The 24,188-nt window shown below is 35.2% G+C and overlaps 1 protein-coding gene and 1 long non-coding RNA gene across 2 annotated transcripts in view; one reads left to right on the top strand and one right to left on the bottom strand.

The window, feature by feature from the left end:
• The window catches only part of mtnr1aa (melatonin receptor 1A a), a 49,549-nt gene extending 30,248 nt beyond the window's left edge, over positions 1 to 19,301 (bottom strand). The window contains exon 1 of the mRNA XM_039691634.2: positions 18,901 to 19,301. Within this exon, the coding sequence (XP_039547568.1) occupies positions 18,901 to 19,084 (184 nt within the window). The 5' untranslated portion in view covers positions 19,085 to 19,301. The remainder of the gene's footprint in view (positions 1 to 18,900) is intronic.
• LOC148978747 (uncharacterized) lies at positions 13,244 to 14,950 on the top strand. Its single transcript, XR_016168900.1, has 3 exons — positions 13,244 to 13,495; positions 14,560 to 14,672; positions 14,835 to 14,950. It is a non-coding gene; the product is annotated as an uncharacterized LOC148978747 (long non-coding RNA).
• Positions 19,302 to 24,188: the final 4,887 nt, after the last annotated feature.

Genomic DNA, 24,188 nt, shown 5'->3' with positions numbered 1-24,188 from the left:
AATCAAACTAATTAAATTGCACTCCAGTCGTAAAACAGTGATCGTCCCTACCCTAATGATGGGAGAAACAAAATTTTCAAATCTTCAAATGAATTGAACCAATTGCTTCGCAAAATGATTCACTGTTTCGAAGCTTCCAAAACACCAGGCGCTGCTGCTCAAAAAAGGGTGCAACAAAAACTCAGGCCAAACATGCATAATCACAGCTTTTACAAACCGAATGCAAATGTTTCATTGAAAGTATAATTTATCAAGTTCAATTAACAAATCATCTAATACCATTAAATGTTAAAGGGATACTACACTTTTTTTGGAAATAGGCTCATTTTACAACTCCCTCAGATTTAAACAGTTGATGAGCCTATTTCCAAAAAAGTGAAGTATCCCTTTAAGTGTCTTTATAATTTGTTCTTTTATCAATTTTCAGGGCTTTTTTGTTTGTTCTATGGATGGCTCAGCTAAACAGACCAAAAAGAGACGATTAATGACTATTATTCCTTTTAATTATACAAATGTCTCATTAAAACATCAACAAATGTATAAAATTTGCATGATCCATGGGTTCACTGAGATCTCCCCCCAACAATGAACTATTGAAATTTCAAAACAGTTAGCCTCGTTTACTGAAATCAGTGACTTTTGCAGTTTGATAACGCTCTAAACAACTGATTCGAAACAAGATTCGTAAAGGTTTCAAAGCTTTCAAGTAATGTTTCGAAAGCACCCATCTCTACCCTATACCCACCATACACGAGATCTAGTTTCAAACTCACTTTCAAATGACGTTGGAAAGCACTGCGTCAGGATCGCGATCGGATCAGATCCTGGATGTTTCAAGAAGCATTTCATGTCACGCCATAAGGATTTTCTCAAGATCAAAATGTGCAATTTACAAAGATTTACTAATGTTTCATTAAATTGCGATCGGTTCATGAGATCGGAACAATTTACTGACTACCAACTGAGTCATATAATGTGATCTGCGGCCGCTCGATTGGAGCATCTCTTATCAAAAGACAGGTTGGTGATGAGAGGCGTGTAGATCAAGAGAACAGGAATTATGTTCTCTCTGGCATTTCTCAGTATTGGGACGTCTTTGTAAATGGCTCCGGTAATGTGTCTTCTTGGACCTATGGCAGAAGCCATTAAAATAACATAGTATCTCATGGTCATGCGTCTCTATTAAAGCTACTAGTGGAGGAAATGGGGAGGAAAAAGAGAAGGAGAAGAACTATGCAGAGAATAACATCATCCACAGTCTTTGAGATTCACAGGTAATGCATCAGCTACAGGAATATATGACCTATTTCTGACTTGCATTTTGGGCCACTCTCATTAAACAGCCTGTGAAAAATAAGCTTCCCCTTTCACTCCAACTCCACCTCTTTTTCAAATACACAACCTCTTCCAAAATTACAGAGAAACAAAATAACAAGAGCACTTGACTTCAGAATGAGACTTTTGTGGGAAAAATAAATTTGGGAAATTATGGGAAAATAGAGCTATTGTCCTTTAGTTCTTTCAATCTTTATTCGTCATCATTTCCTCTTCCTTTCATACATTCTTACTGTCAGTACAGCGTCAGCAGTCAATCCTGCGCACTGCGAACATTGTGTTTCATTGTGCTGTATATGTTCCAATCTATGAACATACAGCAAGGTCATGAGACAGGAAGAGATGGATAAATGATTAGATAAAGGGATAAGGAGCGTTTCCTCATCACAGTCTGTTCGCAGAGTGGGTGGGATGGATGAAAGAGCCAAAGAGATTCGCACGTGCATACATGGGGGTGTTTAATGTGTTTGGAAGAACTTTTTACCATATATGCTATAGAAATAAACTATGTACGTGAATACATCTGAGATGGGCTTTTGACCGTGACAAGACTTTATTAGCTTATTGAGGTTGTGTTTGGAGCTAAGCTCTGGAGAAAAGTGGATCTCGATCTCAATTTGAGAACCCCTGCTATAATTGATTGCATTTGCAAGTTGCATTTAATAGTTTGTTGCTAATTGATTCTGGTTTGCACATGGATGTGATTTCAATAGATTAAAGTGCAGTAATCACTTTTTCTAAGTAATCAAATTTTGCAGGCAAAAAAGTCAGGAATAGTGCAGCAAAGTATGAAGCAGAGCTTTCGCTTTTAAAACTAAGCAGCTTTCAACACAGATAAATTTACACTATCAGAAAAAAAAGGTACAAAAGCTGTCACTGGGGCTGTACCTTTTCAAAAGGTACACTTTTGTACCCAAAGGCTGCATATTGGTACCTTAGTGGTACATATTAGAACCTAAAATGTACTGTACATATTAGGACCTAAAATGGACATATTAGCTCCCGAACTGTACATATTAACACTTAAAATGTACATATTACCACCTAAAATGTACATATTAACACCTTAAATGTACATATTAGCATTTCAAATGTACATATTAGCACTTAAAATGTACATATTAGAACCTAAAATGGACATATTAGCTCCCGAAATGTACTTATTAACACTTAAAATGTACATATTACCACCTAAAATGTACATATTAACACCTGAAATGTACATATTAGCACTTAAAATGTACATATTAGCACTTAAAATGTACATATTAGAAACTAAAATGGACATATTAGGACCTAAAAATGGACATATTAGCTCCCGAAATGTTCATATTAACACTTAAAATATACATATTACCACCTGAAATGTACATATTAGTACTTAAAATGTACATATTAGCAACTAAAATGTACTTATTAGCACCTAAAATGGACAAAAGTTTACCTTTTGAAAAGTCAGTCAGTCTTATATTCGTAATAAAAAATCCATTTGAATGTCTGCTGTATATCTTGTCCTTTAAACAGTTATAGGGTTTTCCTGTGCCCTGATCGACATGCTAGTAATTTGCTGTTGTACTTACTTGTGTTAACAACAAGTTTCAGCCCATTCAATATAAAAGTCTTCTCTACTGACTGATTTACTCATGAAGACAGTCTCTGTCACCATCTAATGATGGTAATAATTTAAGTTCTGTTGCTGTTCATGATCATGGACTATTTATAAGGAAGGCTTTTAGTGATTTTACTTCATGAATGATTCATTGATTGCCTTTTCGCTACCTATACTGGATCGGAGAGTAAAGTACAAAGGAGAGCAATGGTAGCTGCCACTATTTTCTAGAAGCATGTTAATGATCTTACAGTAAACGACTTTTTGTTTACCTTTCAAAAAACTACAGACTTCTCTCTTGTCTTGTGATGTTAGTTTGCCTGACTTCTCCAATCATTCATCTGCTTAATCATTCATCTGCTTTTCACCCTGCCCCTTACTTTCACATCTGCCTCCATCCAATCATACAATCAACACCTAATGGTTAGAATCAAATCCATGTCCTACTTTTTTTTTTCAATAATGCATTTTACAATACAGAGAAAAAAACATCCGTCGCTTTGTTTCATTGTGAGTTGTCAAATTAGTCATGATATACTGTACTACCATTGAATTGATTTCCCACAATCGGATATTCATTCAATTATCTGCAGAAGAAAAAAAAAAGAAAGTCATAATGGGATAGAACTGCGTAAGGTTGAATAAATAATGACTATTTTCATTTTTTGGTGACCTATGCCCTTATGATTTTTCATTCTTCTGATAAGATAGCAGTAAATAAAAGGCAGAAAATTTAATTCATTACATAAAAAAAACTCTCTCACCTTTTTTTTTTATTAAGAACAACATGTACAGTTGTACTGTTAAATCATAAAAAATAAACCTTGAATATTATCTAAACTACTTGCTGTGTGTGTGCGTGCGTCTGTGCGTGCATTCCTCCGGCAGCAGGGGGCCACAGACTGAGAGTGATGCGCAGAGACAAATATGTCACAAAGAATGAGTACAACCGAACCAAAATATGTCTGTACAAAAGAATGAATGGGAATGAGAAAGGGTCGCTAAGAGGTAAAACAGAGAAAGAGGCAGATAGAAACACATGGAAGAGGTGGGGGAATCCAACCCAAAAAGACTGAAAGAGGGGACCTGAGGACAAGTAAACAAGTGTGCATCCAAGAAGCATCTCCACACAAACACACCAGGTTATGCATCCCATGTGTTGTGCCTTTTAAAGAACATGTTTTGCGATGCCCACAGCAGGCATGAGTGATTTCAGTGCTTTTCATGTTGACTGCTTTTCGGGTCACTGACTAACCTCTAGCAGCAACACATGCACACACACACACACATAACTCCTTTCAGTCATCACACTACACTACTTCTGCTCTATACATATTTATACACATGTGGATACACACAATTCTCAACTGACTGCCACCTGTCCATTAGCATAAACGCACACGCTTTCCATGCTCACAAATTCACACATACTGCTCCGTTAGCTCCACTCACACCACACCAGAGACACACACTTCATTCTTTCATCAATCGCATAAAATCGCAGTAAAAAAAATTTATTGAATATTGCAGTATTTATAATAAATGATTTATCCATGCACAAATAACTTCTCCCTCATGCAACATCTTTTCTCTAATGACATATTTACTGGGGCAAGGGTGGGACAAGCAGCCACATTGCATAGTCATTGCAGATGTCCTATGTTAAGGAAACAAACAGTTGTTTAGTACAGATTATCTATATACAGTATATACAGTAAAACATTGGCGTAATTTGCGTGTGGGACATGTCCCCACCCCTTTTTTTGCCAGGGTCGATATTATCCCCACCACTTTTGAAACATCTCGCGGCACGGATGTAACTAATAGAAAAAAACGTAAAACATCTCTAGTTAACTAGCAGAGCATTCATTTCATTCGTTTGTTAAATAAGAGGTGATATAGCATGCTGAAATGTGTTGTTTTTGAAATCATGTGATCAAAGTGCTCGTTGACTTGTTGAAGTGTTCTTTTGGCTTGTGCTGTGTCGCGCAAAGTCTCCACACGGACTCACGCTTTAATCCGTTGCAGAGACTCTATTCGTTCTGGTGAAATCACAAAAGTAAAATGCACACAAATGTGTTCCTGCTTGATATAGGCCATTTTGCTAGATGTAAACAACACTGGTCCAGAAACACTTCCTGTTTCAGTTTGTAACTGTTCATCTTAAACATCTTAAAGATTTTGTTTAACTTTTTGATTCAGTTTTACATGTTCTGTTGGTTGTATTTTATCCCAGCATTTGTGTAGTGTTAAAAAACTGAAACAGGAAGTGCTTCTGGACCAGTGTTGTTTACATCTTGCAAAATGGGGCCCGTTCTTTGTACGTCGCTAACTCAGTTAGCTGGATTTGATTGTTGGCGATTTGCCATGATCTTGGATCGTTTGGTTCTTCGACGCTCATCCTGGACTTGCTGTCATAGCAACAGGTGCGCTAGCTTGAACCTGCTCGCGGGAAGGCTTTTTTCAGGTTAACAGGATTAGATCGCGGCTTTATAAACGGAGGTGAAACGGGAAGTCTTTTAGCGCAGCGCAATAGTGTACTTTTTAAGAGATATCATTTTTCTCATGACTGAGGATGGCGTTTACATCATTAATTTGTCTGAAACGCATAAATGTCACGAATCGGAGTCGGGTTTTAATATTACTATTATTGCGATCCTTATCCAGATTATTAAGATTATATCAAATTTTATAAAGGTAGTTGACTGACTAATCTCTTAGATGTGTGACTATGTTCCATATCACAAATATGGCCAGCATCTGTGCATGACTCCAGAATTTTCTGAGATTTATTCACGTTATTTGAACGCGGTAAGGAAAAATATATCAAGCTCACTGTATTACATACACTTATGCTTATCCTAACAGAACTGAATTTTTCCATTATACAGGTGATTACAGCAGGATCCTGCCTGGAGACAGGTGTTTTATGACCCCATTCCCTGACAAATTTATGACAACTTTAGCCAACTAAAGTGTCTGAAAAGTCTGAGGGTTGCACCTAACAGGGCCTGTGACATTGCATGGGCCATATTACACAACATTGCACCATCAGAAAAAATATAAAACATTTCATTAATGTTTAATAAAAGACAAGACAAATATGCTTAGTTCTTATTTTAGTTATTCTTTGTAAAGAAAAGCCAGTGATCAAGTCAGCTTTTGCCTGGAAATAATATTGTACTCTGTGTGAAATAATATATTAGCACTTATTCTGAAGTTCCTATGAAGCAACTCTATCTCTTCTCTAGTGCCAGTTTTTTTTTTTTTTTTTTTTTAATTTCTCAAGTGTTTTCAAAACACTCTCTTTTCTAGGGGTAGGGGTGAACCTGTCAACACATGGCTTGCATCAAAAATTAAAAGGAAAAGTACAACACTGCTTTGTGCAAACTCTTCTGTAGATGTGGACTCCTGCAACTCATATTGCATTCAGAAATAATAGGTATTCAAGTGTAAATTAAGTAAAGCTATTTATGCACTTAAAGATACCTGATAGGGTTTCTTCACTGTCCTGTGCATTGGGGGAAAATGGGCATTACAAAGTGCTGTACTTTCTTCCCTTTTGATGTAACATTAGAAAAAGTCCACTTACTGCACATGCTTCAGCCACTTGCTTGGGAACACATAAAAGTGTTAGTGTATTGAAGTGATACAATGAAGTACGCTGGGGGGAAATGTGATCAATAACTCATGGCAACATATATATATATATATATATATATATATATATATATATATATTTACATTAACTACGTAGTTTCATAGTCACACATGTAGACTTTCACAAGTCAAAGCAATTCATTACTACTCAAGATTTAACAGCTGATATGACTGGACAGCCATTTGTCCATTATAGGCCTACTTAATTTAATGCAGCAACAAATTATTTTATAGTGTACTAGGATCATTTAAAGTTCATTTACCAGCAGTGAAGGTGCTGTGGGTCTGAGGAAGAGCTGAACACAAGGATGCCCTCCACAAGGTTCACATTTAACCCAAGGGCCAGCTCTTCTGCCTGGGTAATGTGTGGGGGTGCAGGACCACCACCTGTTTGTTTTTCTCTTTTTTTCCTCAGCCTTTTTCTTGCTTTTATAAACAGGCAAACGTTTGTTAACAGTGCCTTTTTAAAATGGATTAGTTAGTACAAATTACTATCATGTAGAATATTCTAATACTTCACTTTTACTTGTTTGTTTTACATGTTCTAGCAGTGGGTGGTGACTCTGACATTACAATGAAAAAAGTTATTAATTATTTAGAAATTATTAAAATATAAATAAAATATAAAAATATATACTGTAATAAGTGATAAAAAACATCTAACTACAAACTTAATTTGTCTGCTACTTTTTGCCAGCTCTCCTGGCTTTTGCACACTTTAAGGTTTTTCCTGCGTGCGTTTTAATTAAGTTTTCAGATTCAGCTTATCCTTAAAGCAAAAACTGAGCACGCTCTTTGGCCACGGTGAACAGCCAATAGCAGCGTTGCTGATCAATGTTTCTACTATCGATACATATCCTCTTTTAACCCAGTGCATGAACGCGCAATTTGCTCAGATAATGCAATCCAGCTATACTAATCATAATCGGCAGGAGTGTTCGAAGAACCCAATTAGCCGGATCATGATGAGCACGATGATATTATCTTGGATGTCTCATTTGATCTCGGATGTTTTAAGCAACGTGCAAAGAACGGGCCCCAGGTCTATACAACCACTGATAAACATAATCATTTTTAATAAGACAACTATACGAGTGTGGATTACAACACTCTGACCAGCGTAAAAAATTCTGCCACTGGACTATTAAAGTGCATGAATATGTGTCGGATCTATGCATTTCTTCATGTGAAAATTCTCGGCACCAACACATATTAGATCTCGCTAACCAAAATGTACTTTTTTTTACGATTGCTGGACATTGGTATGTTATTGTACATAGGTACATCTTATGTATGATTTAGCATTGTATTAGCAAGTGAAAATCTTGTGATCTTTATTGGAAGCGCAGTTTCAGGTATTGTGTGTTTATTTGTGTACTCATCTATGTGTGCGAAAGAGAACCTGAGCTCTACAGGGGGTTACAGAGGCAGCCGTGCATACAAACACTAACACTTGAGCACAGCAGGACGTGACAGAACTGAAACACACATCACCAACTACCTGTAATTTACCAGCCTCTCAGCTGTTTAATCGCTAACAATGGACAGAACTGAAAGGCAGAGGACAGCGACAGATTGAATGCCCCATGTAACCCTTTCCAAGCTGGAAAAGGGCCTGTAAGCACAGGAAAAAAAAATGCAAACATGTTACCAGACAGATTCAGCATTGATATTTCAGCACATGAGATTATGATTCCACTATGATGTTCCTAATGCTGCTAATTTGTAAATGTGTGCATTCTAAGGATAACCGCATGAAAAATACAATGATATTACAAGTAATAAAGTAAGATCTGCAGTTTTTACCACAACACTACAGAAGTAAAACGTAATATTGTTAACTTGATATTTTTAAAGATTAAATGTGTAAGGTCTATCTAAGAAAGCAATAAACGTTTCACAATGTACACTCCATCCATATTTTTAAGAAGTAGATAAAAAATTCAGCTGAACTGAGATGACTTGAGTTTAAACGCTTAAAGCTACAATATACTTTTTTTTCGCCGCTAGCTGTCGCTAACCTCTTACAATAACAAAGGTGTAGGTTTATGACGCAGTGAGTAAGAGGAATCAACTTGGATCTAAAAATGTTTATGGTTGAGTGAATACATTCATGTTTTTTTTTTACATGACTGTGGTATGAAGCAGGGCAGGATTGCTAATGAGAGATAGACATCAGCGCCACACGTGAGTCCCATGGATATAAAGGAATGAGGACATTTAGACTAGCAGTAAGCTAGATCAAGATTAGAAGAACATACTGATCATAGTTTAACATTTCATCATGTTTAGATTTCAAACATTTGCTCACCTGTCTAATAAAGTACATGCCTCATGTCGTGACTGTTGAAGCTTAGTCAAGTCGAAGTTCGCAGCGAAGCTCTTGGCATCTCGAAAATGCCACGCCGATATTGATCCTCATTTTATTTCTCCTTTTGTCCCAAGGTCTGCTTGTTATGGTCCATAATGTTAGACCGAAACAACAACAGCGTGAGCGTGCCACTGGAGGTAACGCAGTTATCCACGTCTGTCGCCATAGTTGCAATGGCAGTACAAGCGGAAACCAGTGATAACACGGATATTACGTCATTGACAGGCGACAAGTTACAAGGGACGGACATTATTTAAAATTGTAAATTTCTCAGAATTTACAAATTCTTGGAAATATTTAGGATACTATAAGCACAAAATTGTGTTTTTGGATATTTTGATACAAAATTTTTACATATTGTACCTTTAAGGTTTGAATGTGGTTAGTAGGGCACATGAGGAAAGAACAGAAAAGTTTTACCTAAATGTGCAGAGGGGTCAGACTCATGGGGACACAAATTGAGAGGATGTTTCTTACAGTAGAGAGCACTCTCACTTTAACTCTCCCTTGAAACACGTCATACGCCTGTAAAAGCTTAACGAGTCAAGATGGGACAGTTACCTTGTTCAGCTTTACAGCCTAATGGATACACATTAGCTCTGATTCCTAGAATTCATGTTATTGAATGTGGAATTTAATAACAACTACTGTGGCCCTACAAAATATTTTGAAAATACTAAGGTTTAGACAATTCAGCTCACTTAAAAATCCATGGCACTGGTTTAGATCAAAAGTTTTTAAAACGTTTTAATTGCAATAAGACCCCCTTTCACAAAGGGGCCCCCACTGTACATTTATAAAAAAAAATGTGTGATGTTATAAAGACAACAAATTGTCTCCTACAAAATAATTGTTTATATATATATATATATATATATATATATATATATATATATATATATATATATATATACAGAAAAGGAATATATGTTGAAAGTTATGTGAACTTGTCTTTTTTTATTACGGATATTAAACTTATTATTAAGTTTTACTAAGTAATTACTTTTTTAAAGTTAAGGTTCAAGGTTACTTTATTATCCCCGAGGCTGGGCAATTTAAATTACAGCCTGCAGTAAGTTAAGTCAACTTAAAACTTTTTTACAGTATTTCAAAGCAAAACATTTCCTTTCTCATTAAGTAAGGTCCAACAAGACTTTGGAAAGTCTTCAGAAAGGATATCATTGGGATCATCTTCACTAATTCCTTGTCTATACTATTAGAGTATTACTACTCTTCCCACAATTTACTTATAGCACAGTAAAGGCCTCATCACTCCCCACCCGCACATCAAAATTATACAACAATAAACCACAGCAAAATAAACACCAGCAGTGAAGTGAATTAATCAATGTTGTGTGTGCATTAACCCAAGCCACAAAATAGCTAAGAGAATATAACAGGAGTCAGCCAATACAAACAGAGAATAATTTGTGACAAACAAATTATATCAGGCTTGAGAACACCAGAGGGGAAAATGCCAATAGTCCAATCAAAAAAAAAAATAAAAATAAAAAAATAATAAGATTAAAGGGTGTATGACACTGAAGACTGGAGTAATGGCTGCTAAAAAAAAACAGCTTTGCCATAACAGGAATAAATAATATTTTAAAAATACATTAATTTAAATACAATAATGTTTTACAATTTTACTGTATTTTTTTTACTTTTACTTTTTCTTGGTGAGCATGACACTTCTTTCAAAAACATGAAAAAATTGATACTGACCCCAAATCCCATGCCACATAAGCAGTATATGACAAATGACCAACAAAAAATATAGAATTTCTTTGCTTTCATTTCAAAAAAAAAAAAAAAGTTTAAAAATTATCCCCATCCAACTACCACACTCCATCTTTTCACTGCACACAACTCTCTTCACCCAACAGAATTAGAAGAGTGCTTGTGAATAGCAGCACCAATTGTGCAAATAGCCTTCAACAAAAAACACTTTAGTTTTAAGCTGAGTTGTGTGCTAAAGCCTGTGGTATACATACAGTAAGAGCTCTCCGTGACTACACACACCACACACATCCTCTTCTGACCTAAAAACAAGGCTCCGATTGCCCGCTTACAATGATTTGAGAGAGAGACATCCCAGATTATGAGCGAGCACTAGAATCACACAGGCAGCGGCATAGCACTCCTCCCCCACCACACACTGTCACTCGTTCATCTGGCACTAGAGGACAGCCATATGTCCACCAGTTGTGGTGGCTGCTTCGATCATTCTGAATTTCAAACAGGGACTTAAATTGTTCGACTTGTTTGTGTGTTTTCTGTACACATTTCTTCAGAAGTGAAGAGAGGAGTCACAGCAGGTGCAGAGTGGCCGGGGGGTCCACAGTAAAGTGTTGTCTGTGTTTTATCCTGCTCTGCTAGGTTTGCCTCCAGGGCTGCTGGACAAAATCCAGGTGTGACTCCATCATAAAAGTAGCACCTTTAAGTGAGCCCGTCCTCACTTAATTAAAACAGGCGAGGGAAGAGCCATTTTTAAACATATTGTGTGATTATTCAGCAAAAGAAAAGTGTCCTTTTAAAAGGAATAAAAACTGCCATAAGCTCTATTTGACAAATTATATTATTTTTCAAGGAGACTAAGTGTTCTAGACTAGTACTCATCAGCTTAAGATTACCTCAATCTAAGATTTACATGTTAATGTGTGTGTGTGTGGTCCTAAACATTTGTTATGGGAACATTTTTTGGTCCCCGTGAGGAAAATAGCTTACATCCAAGCATGATGTTTTTTTGAAAATGTAAAAATGCTGAAAGCTTTCTGTGATGAGTAGGCTAAGGTGTAGGGTTAGGGTTAGAGGATAGAATGTACCATTTGTACACTATAAAAAAATAAAATCCTTACAGTCTCCATAAAACATGAGAACACAACTATCAATTTAATTGAAAAGTCAGTGTGGGCATGTAAGGTGCATTTACACTGCATGTAAATTTACATGGTGAAAAAGACGTTGTATTAAATGTATTAAAAATATATTTGAAATACAAATAGTGTGTTTATAATACATTTGTATTTACAACATGCTTATTTAAAGTGTACTAAAAATGTATTTTATTGCATTTTAGTATATTTCTAAAAAGTATACTAGAAGTACATTGGTAATAAATATATATTTAATTACACTTTTAAGAAATATACTATAGAAAAGCATACTTTTAATGTATTTATAAAAAGTATATTAGTAATATATTGGTAATAAACGTATGCTTTATTATATTTTTAATAAATATGCTAATGATAATTATACTTTAAATGTATTTCTAAAAAGTATATTAGAACTACATTGGTAATAAATATATGTTTAAATACACTTTTAAGAAATACACTATAGAAAAGCATACTTTTAATGTATTTCTAAAAAAGTATATTATTAGTACATTGGTAATAAATGTATTCTTAATTATATTTTTAATAAATATGCTAATGACAATCATGCTTTAAATATGTTTCTAAAAAGTGTACTAGAAGTACATTGGTATTTAATTAAATTTTTAAGAAATATGCTAAATACAAACATATTTTAATTGTATTTAAAAATGTTTTACTAGAAACGCAATGCAAATAAATATACACTTAATTACACTTTTAGAAATATGCTAAAAACAAACATAGTTTTAGTGAAATTTTAGTGTATTTACAGAAAGCATACTTGTTGCTAAATTAAAGTATTTTTTGTGTTTACTTTGTGTGTATAGCAATTTGTAACCTTATAACTTATTTAACCTTGTATAGGACTAGAGCAATATATTTTTAATATTTATGTTATACTGTAGCATGTGCTTCAGCCCTGCTTTAAAAAAATATTGTGAAAAACAACTGAGACATATATCTATATCTATATCTATATATATATATATATATATATATATAAAGTTTAAAAATTACAAGTAATGCACTTCTATACTTCTGCATTAATTAATCAAATAGTCTTTTCCACAAAACAAGTGAATACCAGTACTTGCACACATCAACATAAAAGATCAGGTACATACTAGAAAAACTAAATAAATTTGTTAAAGCTTTACTCTTACATTTGTTTAGCCAAAATGAATAAAAAACCTGTTTATAAAGCATGTTATGTTTATATTAACAGAGTTGTTTCTTTTTTTGTGGCCGTTAGTTAGTTAGTATTTCCAGTTGCATTCATTTGGACCAATCAGAGCTAATCTTTTCAAAACAAGCTTGCCGGCAATTGTCCAATCACACACTGCCATTTGAACTTACATGTTGGGCGGGGCGCAGACAGCGGATACTGACTGTCTGTGGTATCCAATTATAGCTTCGGATATTTCAACAGAAATCATGTATTTTCCAAATTTTGCTTTGTTATTTCACTGACTCTGACCTATGTGGATAGCACCGATCTAATATTAAGAGAACACACGAGCAGATTACCAGGTCGTCAGCTCCCGCGAACAATTTAGCAGTGAAGAGGACAACGCAGAGGTACGCCGCCACGACATGGACAGAGCAAGATACTGCCAGAAAATATCTTACTTCTTGGTGGTAAGTTTATTTGTTTAAGTGATTAGTATAATTGGCTTTATTCTCACTTTGGGTTTAGTTTAAAATATTTTCAGAAGTTGATGACGATGTTCTGTGGATTACTGGCGTTTCTGTTGATTTGACACTAAAGCGAGTTAACGTTTATCCATTGACGTCTATCAACTTAATGTTATAGATCTAGACAGTGAAAACAACTATAAAAACATTGCACACTGTGTTTGCAGAAAAAAAAAAGGTTATTAATGGTGATTACACAACAGGCTTGATTGTCCCTAAGTAACTTCTTGTGTTTTAAATATTATAATATATTTTAAACTCTAATAAAACTTACACATTTGTGATATTTAATTCATAGTAAAATCTAATTAATTATTAGTAGGCTGTCAGTTTTCATGTCAATTCGATAAATAAATTAAGTTGTAATCACCAACTATAAGCTTTCACAAAACCAATTATTAAATATCTTGCACTGAGAAATTAAAATGATGTTAAATAATGAAATGAGAGATTTTATATTTAATATTTAGCCTAGCCAAGGAATTTGCACATTGCAAAGACATTTTTTTATTAAACCTAACCGTGAGTAGATGAGGTCAAGTCGAGTAAGTAGTAGTTGATCCTCTTGATTTGTAACTTTTTGTTGGTGAAAAACAACAAAAAAGGCAATAGTGTGTCATGTAGCAGCTAAGTAGCTAAGTGACCTATTATATATTAACACGTATTTGAAAAATGAATATGTATTTTGCCTGATTATGCATTGAATTATGCAATCACATAATCGTGTTTTTCTCGAGGGACTGATTTATATGATTTTATGTGTGGTATTCAGCTTTTTTACATTTAATCAAGTCGTTATCAGCTGTCACCAACTTGTAACTTTCAATAGAATGTTCTGTCTTTATTAATAATGAATAATTACTTTAATAATAGGGTGGAAGTTACAGTAATGGTTCATTAAATATGTTTCACCATTTAAACAAAAGACAAATTATATATGAAGAACACAAACACGTGTTTTTTTTCTGCCATAACTTTGTATAACATGCGACTTTATTTTCTTGTAGAGCTTCCAGGGATATTATCATCTCTCAAAGAGGCCCTGGAGTCCATGAAACGAGGTTCATTCAGCTCAAGCCCAAGATCATCTGAGCTGTGTCTTCCTGAAACCTCAGAAATGGTTAGAAAATTCTTTATGATAAAGAAAAATCCTATTTGTTATAATAATTATATCTGACTTTTTGTGCATTAAGTGTTCTGAATTAAGTAACAAAGTGACAGCTTTTTATTAGAATTATAAATAAACAAGTTTATACTAATGCTTTTTTTTTATTCTTTCCAGATTTCCCTCTGTGTTTCTGATGTCCCCAAAAGAGTCTATGGCAGACTGAACAAGTCACGAACTTCTCTTTTTACTCAAGATTTGGCCACTTTACTTTTTGCTATTCTATTTCACTTTTTTTGACTTAAAGGATTAGTTCACTTTAAAAAAAAAAAAACCTTTTGCTGATAGCTTACTCGCCCCCATGCCAAGATATCCATGTCATTCTTTCTTCAGTTGAAAAGAAATTAAGGTTTTTGATGAAAACATTCCAGGATTTTCTCCATATAATGGACTTCATTGGGGACCAAACGGTTCAAGGTCCAAAAGACAGTTTCTATGCAAACTGTTCAAAGGGCTTTAAACGATTCCAGACGATGAATAAGGGTCTTATCAAGCGAAACGATCGGTCATTTAAAAAAAAAAAAAGTTTAAGTTTTATAAGCTCAAATGGTCGCCTTGCTCTGTTCTGTTATGCATGTTCATGACTCTCCTATTTGAACTCGTTCATCAAAATTAACAAATCTTTTTCCGAGTCATTAGGTTCATTCAATGAACGAAATGAATGAATTGACTCGAAAAAAGATTTGTCAGGGCTGCCAACTCTCAAGCATTCAGCACAAGACTCTCGCAATTGAGCCAATTCTCATGCTTTCACAACAAATTGATCAACAAAAATCCCATTGAAGTCCATATATGGAGAAAATCCTGGAATGTTTTCATCAAAAACCTTAATTCCTTTTCGACTGAAGAAAGAAAGACATGGACATCTTGGAAGACATGGGGGTGAGTAAATTATCACCAAAAGTTTTTTCAAAAGTGAACTACTCCTTTCAGTTAGTTTATTTATTTATTTATTTTTGTTCTGTTTAATACCTCTGCAAATCAATGCATTTTATGTTAATGTATTTTGTTTAGTTTTCATAATGCTTTACTGATGTAGTGCATTAAAGTTTATCTTTCAAAGAGTGTTTGTGTGTTTTGTAGAAATATTTTTTTACTGGGTTTTGTTGAATTCAAATGTTTAAATGTATTTTTAATACATTAAAATATATTATTTTTATATTAAATGGTTTTTGGAAAAATATATTTTTAATATGTTAATAGTGGGTCCTATAGTGTTCTACTAATACATTATTAATAAGCTGAAATTATATTTAAAATATACTTAGAACGCATTAATGTGAAGCTAAAAATATACTAATGCTGTATTTCTAAAGTCTATTTAAAGTGTATTAAAATACACTTTAAATAAGTGCTATTATATTACATTAAATGTACTTAAAATGGTTCCATTTTAGCACAATTTAGTATAATAAAATATATTACTATTACCTTAAAATTGAACTTAAATACATATTAAAGTACACTTAATATACTTGAAGTTGTTTCAATTTAGCACATTTAATACATATTTAATACGGTATACTTAAAATACATTAAGTATATCAAAATAAGTACAATTTAAATATATTTCCTTTTCACCTGGGAAATTATTAACATTTTTTAAAGCGCTTAAATTTTTATTCTTTTTTATTAATTAGACACATTAATTGTTGATAAAAAATGATGAATTTGGATTACAGACATTTTACAGCTTCCATCATATCATGATCCCACTAAACTGTTATCTTTCCCTTGAGAAAGGCTGTAATCTCTAACACTCTTTTCTCTGCTCTGTGCTCTTTTCTCTGCTTCTCTGACAATCTGGTCTTCCACTCTCTGTCTCAGGGGCTTCCATTCCAATCATTTCCAACAATAGCAGCCACTAATACTCTTCCCTGTAAGCCCACCTGACACAAGAAACATAAAATAGGCTTATTAGTTTTAAATACCAAAAATCAGTCTGCAAATTAATCTCCTATTATACAAACTTTTATGATATACAGGCTAATTGAGTTAAATAATTAAGCAACTGGATATTATTAGTAACGTCTTGTGTAGTATTTGATGTGGCTTTTACAATGACTTGGCAACACATTATGGACTATATTGCGTAAGCCCGTGTAGGCTATATTTGATTTGTTTGATTCTTGTGGATTAGAAATGAAATAGGGGATTATAATCGTTACCAAATGAATGAAAGCATGAATCACATGTTGTGCTGGTGAAGTAGGCTACAGACTCACATGCTGCAGTGCAATCTCTGTGATAGCGTCTGTCAGCGCAAAGGCGCACGGGATCTGACAGTGTGGAGCGCGTGAACTCGACACTGAAACAGCCACCGGCACGCGAGCGAGCGCGGATATACGTCGAGCTCTTTCCATACTTCTCCAACGTCACAACTATCCGCGCTCCACACATACATTTAATGAGAGCCATGGAAAAAAAATCAATTTCCACAATGTGGGTCAAAGCTTAATTAAATTGAGTCCGATGTTATTCTAACGAGTCTACATGAGTCACGTTTCCCAGCACTGATCTGCTGTTGGACAGGTTTCCTGTCCGTATGTTATTTTCCCACTCTATGATTGACATGCCAAGAAATACAATCCCATGACACTTAACACTAATGTGGTTAGATGAATGCCAAAATAAACTGCCATATATCCGGCTCAGCGTGTCAATCAAATCCAACGAACGAGTTAATTTTCCCTAACAGAGCCAAAAAGCCTCTCTAGGTTGAGTTCAGCGTTTAACACTCAGATAGGCTATGTGCCAGCCAGACAATCTCAAAAGATAACAGCAAAAGAGAGGGAAGACCCGAAGTACAACTGTTGACAGGTACAAAGATATGGAGTCCCTAAAAGGATTAATTTAACCCGTTCAGACCTGGGTTTTAAGAAAAATTCTAATGCCCATTCAGAATTGGTTAAACAGTAGCCTATAGCAACTAACAGATGATTATATGAATTTGTACATTATTTCGAAAATTAAATAAGGAATTAAAAAAAAAATACATAATGTGTTTTTTTTTTGGGGGGGGGGGGGGGGGTAATCACTGAATTAAAAAACAAACATATTAAACAGTCTAAAACCTGGTATTCAATTAGCCTACTTGTTCTGAATGGTAAAAGGTCATCAAAAAAACAAAATAAAAATCTAAGTGCAGCGATTATGTAGACAAATATAGCCTACACTTAATAAAAGGAGAATGATTGCCCTCGGATTGCCTTCTGGAGTTCAAAGCTGCAACCTTTCACTGACCTTTGCCATCTTACTTAAGAAGTTTGGACTATAAAGAAGAATTGATAAAATGGCCTGTTTCTGTTACGGTCAAATTGTTTTGAAAATAAAATGGGCCTATATAATAACTTTATATAAGCCATGGTCAGAAAGGCACTCAGATTTGATGAAGACTGAACACAATGTGAAGCAGGATTATTACTGAAATCCCATCTAGCTGTTTTGCAATACTATAGCACACAGTAGGCTTTTGTTTACATTGAGACCTGTCCATTATAATCGGCAACTCAATATATGATGATATGATTGTGGCTAGCCTAATGCCACCTCCAGGCTTATTTAAATTTATTATTGAAGTAAATGTAATCGCAGAATTCATTCAAAAACATAAGGTCCATTTGAATGGACAGTGAGTGTGTTGAAGCATAGAGTTACTGCCTTTGATGTAGAACATGCATTACAGGGTCCAAATTAAATTTAAAGTCATAACATTGTTAACGAAGTGTGTTTACAAGTTGCTCAATAATCAGACTCTGTGTTTATAATCACATTGTAACATTAACACTGGCATGTAGCCTAGTGCGGAATCAACCAAAGCAACGTTTTATTGGCTAAAAACATTGTTGTGAATGCTGGACATGATGGCACGTTTGGAAACAGCAGCGCGTAAAAACACGCACACATTTGTAGTTTGAAGTGGCCTGCAATTTAGTTGCTTTTGAAAGAAATTTCTTATCAGCGAGCGTTAAGGGCAAACACGAAATGTAGGCTACATATCTAGGAATAAAACCGCGAGTTGATTTGATTGAAAGAAACGTGCGCGCTCATCTTTCTGAATCCTGCCTGTCAGTGGTATATCCTCTTCTGTCTCCTTCGAAACAGCAGCTTTAAGCAGTTCATGTGAAATAAATGTGACAAGCGTGTCAAACTGTACCTGTGCTGGCTCGCGCGCGCAACTCACCTGCATTCCTTAGTTTTTTGTTTCTGTAGACGGAGAAAATCACCAGCAGGTTTCCTAAAATATCCACCACTATAGTGAATATGAGGAAACACCCGAGAGTAGTAGTGACCCAGGGAGGCCGGTGAAGTGCTTGCTCGCTAGGGTCCAGTGCAGAGCTGTTCAGAGAACTCCCATTTATAAACATTGTATATCTTCATGAAACTTTTCTTAATCAACTAAATAAACCGTGCAGTTCAGGCGGCGCGCGTCTCTCCGGTGGGATCTCATCTCTTCGTGGGGTGTGGATAAGTTGTGCGCCCCCGACAACTTTCCTCGGCTCTCTCGTCGGGGCTTCCGTGTGTCGGGGTCTGCACTTTTATGGCTATGTGTGCAGTGTGCACCCATCACAATGTTGGTCCATGACATCCACGGGCAACTTCAAAGCTCCAGTGAACATGTGATTAACTGCAGAGTTGTGTGTGTTGCCATCCTGTGGTTGTCAACGGTAACGTTGCTTCATTCACCAATTTCAGCTCGGGCTGTAATAAACCCTCTTTCATCCCTTCATTCATTATTACTTATCCGCATTAAAAGAAGATTTATTCCGTTTTTCATTCAGAATAATGTTGGGCATTCGTGATGGAGACCAGGCAGCTATCTTAATACTATAATAATATGCACACCTGTTTTACATATAATATACACAACAGTAAAATTATAATTATACAATATTTAGTTTCGGTCCTCTAATAATTTGATTGCCCAAGCAGCGTAAGTATACAAAAATGTGTTCTTCTAATCCTCTCATTTGATTGGCTGAGCGTTCAGAGAGAGCGAGTCAGTGCATTGCGTGGCCAAATATAAAGCAGTGGTTTGTTTTCATTGCTACTTTGCAAGTGTGTGTGTGTGTATTAACCTTACATTTTGTTAAAGTAAACCTTAAGTTGTCATAAGTAAACAGTAGGTCTACCAATAGCCTATCCCAGCAAATGTACTAATTCATTTTGTTTTACTAAGAAATCTTTCAAAAATATAATAGAATTTGCCATGAAAAATATGGAATATAATCCAATCTTGCTTCTGTATAAGAACACTACATAGTGTACATCTTTTACTTTGTACTTTTGAAATAACCATTTAGATATATTCCATTGGTGTGATATATTGAATACCGTTTCCGGTTCCAAGCCTCTACTCTGTTTAATACATACATTTATTAAATAAATGATGTATATATATATATATATATATATATATATATCAACACCCAGGCATTTTTATAAGCTTAATCTAAGCTTTTTAAAACTCACATCACATTACATTACAATCACCCTTCAAGTTTTAAATCATGTAAATGATAACGTCGGAAAGCCTATTTTCAGATGTATACTGTAACCCAGTACCTTATCAGACACTGATTTGTCAGGAAATTTTTACTGGGATACAGCAAAACATTACTGGGACTTATGCCCCAGAAGAAAAGTGTCTAGAGGCAGAGCATTCTGCAATGACACTCATACAGTCTCATGCCCTTTTGTGACTGCAAGCAACTTAAAAACCTAAAATGTCTCAAGGAGTGCATGCTGTCTCCTCGCCTTTAGTTCAAAAACGTGAGCTTGATGTCCCATCAGCACTCTGCCCCCCGCAGAACTCAGATGTATCCACTGTTCAAGCAACCTGTCAGCCTCCAGCCATTACGATGCAATTTTAAAGCAGCGCAGTGCCCCTAAAGGCTCCAGCCGTGAAAATCTCTCTTTCAACAGTCAGGTGGTCTAAAGGGAAACTTTACTGTGAAAGATTTTTACATTTACAATAAATAGACTCATGCTAAACTATATGCAATCCTATAAAGTGGAGCACGTTCCTGACAAGGGAAAGTGAAGGCGAGGGGAAAGAGAGATGAAATGTTATTGGGAAATGTAACTAGATAAATACATGGAAACGGCATTATTGTTTCAAAAATTACTTTCCCATTGTACTTTGAGATTGCATGTTTAAAAATGGGAAAAATTAAAGTCATACAAGTTTGGAATGACGTGAGGGTGAGTCACAATTTTCATTTATTTTTTTATGGGGTGGTTACTGTATCTCCAAATGTATCTTTGTATCTTATGTTTCTCTTTGTATCTTTTTATGTATCTTTTAACCTGCAACAATTTTTATGAAATCATCTATATAAAAAGTTAACATTAAATCAAAATTGACAATTCTCTTTATTTAATGGAATATTGCAGTGAGAAAGGGTTGATGGTCAGTGCCGGTCCTACACTTGGGGGCCCTAAACTTTGTAAAGGGGCCCCTATCAGTCCATTTATTAAAAAAAATAAAAAATAAAAAATAACAAACTTGACTTATTTGACTTTAGTTAGTGTGTTATGTAGCTGTTTGTGCATTGAAAAAGATCTGCAAGGTTACAAAGTTTGCACTCCAAAAGGATCTTTAACAGAAAACAGTTTTCAAGAACTACAACACGCTTCTTTCAGATCTTGTGAAGTCGCAATATCACTCATTTATAATCCCTGCCAGAGGAATATGCTAAAAAAGAGGGGGATGAGACAGTTTTTTTCCAGCCCAGTTCCAAAACCCCTTTCTTTGACCTTCAGACAAACTTAGAAAACAGTGGAATGAATTTTTAACACTGTTCCTGAAAATTATAACCCCCCAAAAAACTGTTTCCTTTTTTTAACAGTTCCAATTGTAAGTTTTATATTGTTGCTGCTATGTAAACAAAGGGTAAAGTTGTTTGGCTCCTCTAGCCTGCTAGCTAACATTAAAGTGTTGATAGCATTAAGGGCTCTCACTTTTGTAATAACAACTTACTTCTCTGAGGTTCTGCACATTCATTCGTCAACATTCTCAAGGTCTGAATCAGGCTTGAATTGGTTTGGCAAAATTGAGGCCATCGTTAATATTTAAACCTGAGCAGATGCAACTTGCGGTTATGTCAAGGGGCATGACATTTATAGAACAGGCTCTAAGCAGTTCGCCAATCAAAACACACTTTGGCCAGCAAACCAATCAGAGCACATTTTGTATTTTAGAAGGAGAGGCTTCATCGAAACAGCAACTGAACAGAACATTCAAGGCAGACTCGAAAACAAGGTGCTACAAAAAAAATTAATATTTGAATGATAAGTGGAAACTGTAGATTTTAAGTAGAGTTTCATATATATATATATAATTTTTACAAAAATAAAGACTGCTGTAGCGACCACTGCGTCCAAAAAAAAAAAAAAAGCACAATAGGTTTAACAAGGAGCCAAACATATCAGTGAGTTAAAATTAAATTGCATAATTTTCGAACATACAGAATTAGATTTTCTCCCTTAATGCCTGTATGTTCACGCGTGGACAACACTGGCACTGTTAGATAGAAATCTGAATAATTTATTTCTCCGTAAAGTAATGTGAATGTGTTGTGTTGTTTAAGAGGGAATATTTTGATGACTAATGCTTCATAGAAACAGAATGTCAGTTTTATTTTAATCTCTAAAACAGAGCATGTGGAAGACAGCAAGACAGCACTGTGAACTCAAAAGCCTTCACCCACCTGTCACAGCCACAGGACATCATCACCCGTTTGTGCACGTGTGTGTGTGACTCCAGGAGGAACACATGAGAGTCACATTAATAAATAATGACACACATTATGCTAAAACCACAAGACAATAAAATAATCTGATCTTGGCTTCACTCCTGATTAAATATGAGCTTCAAATCCCCATGTGCAAAGTCTGCAAACATCTGAGCCAGTGCCCTTCATTCATCAGGAGCTGCTCTGTTCTTGACCTGACCTTCAATTTAGTTCTGATTATTGTAGCACTACTATTATTGTAGCACACAATATGGCAATTTTGCCATCTACTGGTGAATGACCACTAATGCCAACACTTTACTGCCAATAGGCCTAGGCTACTCTCAGTATCAAGAAAAGAAAAAAAAAATGTGTTTTATACAACAAACAATTATTTGATTAAAGAATGACATTTGCAGAAATACATTTTGACAAGAAACTAAAATAGAAAATAAACTTTTCTCACCACTGCTGTTTCCCACTGCTTTTCAAGATTTGATGTGGTCTCCACAACTGTGATGGAATGGCGCCCTCTGCTGTATATCACATGGCACTATATCTCCTTCACCTCAGAACGGAAACTACTCAGACTAGTCTTACAAATCTTACTTATTTCTTTCATTGGCCATTTTATTTATTTATTTAAATCAAGGTATATAAAAAAGTCGATTGGTCTAATTTAAATCCCAAATGTACGACTGATTAGCCCTAACTAATTGCTAGTACGCCTGCCATGTTTATGCAACTGGTCTCAGTGCAGCAGAACGGATCAGGCAGCTGTAAATGGGCAGTGTTTCAGCAAAATAGAATTTCATAGGTCTGACAAATATATGTTCACCGTTAGGTTATCAGGGGTCTCAAACTTGTTTTTTGTCAATTAATAGACATTTACTTGAAGTAGGCTACCCCTTGCGATTTGGAGTTCATATTTCAATAATGTTCACGGCTGTCTGATGACGATAGTTCACTTTGAAATAAATTTTTGATATGTTTTAGCTTACCTCAAGGGCATCCAAGATGTAGATGTCTTTGTTTCCACGGTATTTTCAATTTTGATATTCTTAGGTCAAACCGTCTGTCAGTAATGGGGGTTTATGGGGTCCACCCTGGGTCCACCTCAGAGAAGTCCAAATTAAAAATGATTTAATGACTCGTAAATGTAAGTACACACTGATGGCCTAAGACACAAAACGAGCAGTTTGTGTGAGAAAATATTGTTTTAATACCTATTGTAGCCTAATCACAGTCACGTCCAAGTACGCCATGTGATCTCTTGCGAGTGTACGTCACTCATTGTTTACACAGAGATTTCAGATGTGTTACCCTTTACTGTGAAGGTCTAAACATATTTAGATATATACAGGAAATTGCATCGGAAGACTTCGAAATATATCAACAGACAACGTTGATTTATTTATTTTTTCCGCAACTGCGCAAGATCGCTTAGATGTGAGGTCGGTCGATGAGAACACTTCCTGTGGTGACGCAAAGTAACATGTCCTCATAATCTTTCATTAAAATAACCACGACCCCCAACCCGCAGCGTAATCACACTCTTTTCTGATGTGATCTCTCACATGAGATCACTGCTGCAATAACAAACCACAGTCATCCAATAAATTCCTGATGGCCAAAATCAAGGCCCGGAATTTTTTTTTTTATTGCTCGGAAATAGCCTATAATAGGAAAGAAAATATGAGTGCAACTTCAGTTTGTGCCCATTAATAAAATTAAA

Source organism: Pimephales promelas, chromosome 6, assembly GCF_988280905.1.
Source record: "Pimephales promelas chromosome 6, fPimPro1.hap1.1, whole genome shotgun sequence".
Lineage (NCBI taxonomy): Eukaryota > Metazoa > Chordata > Actinopteri > Cypriniformes > Leuciscidae > Pimephales > Pimephales promelas.
This window is presented reverse-complemented; position numbering and strand designations above follow the sequence as displayed.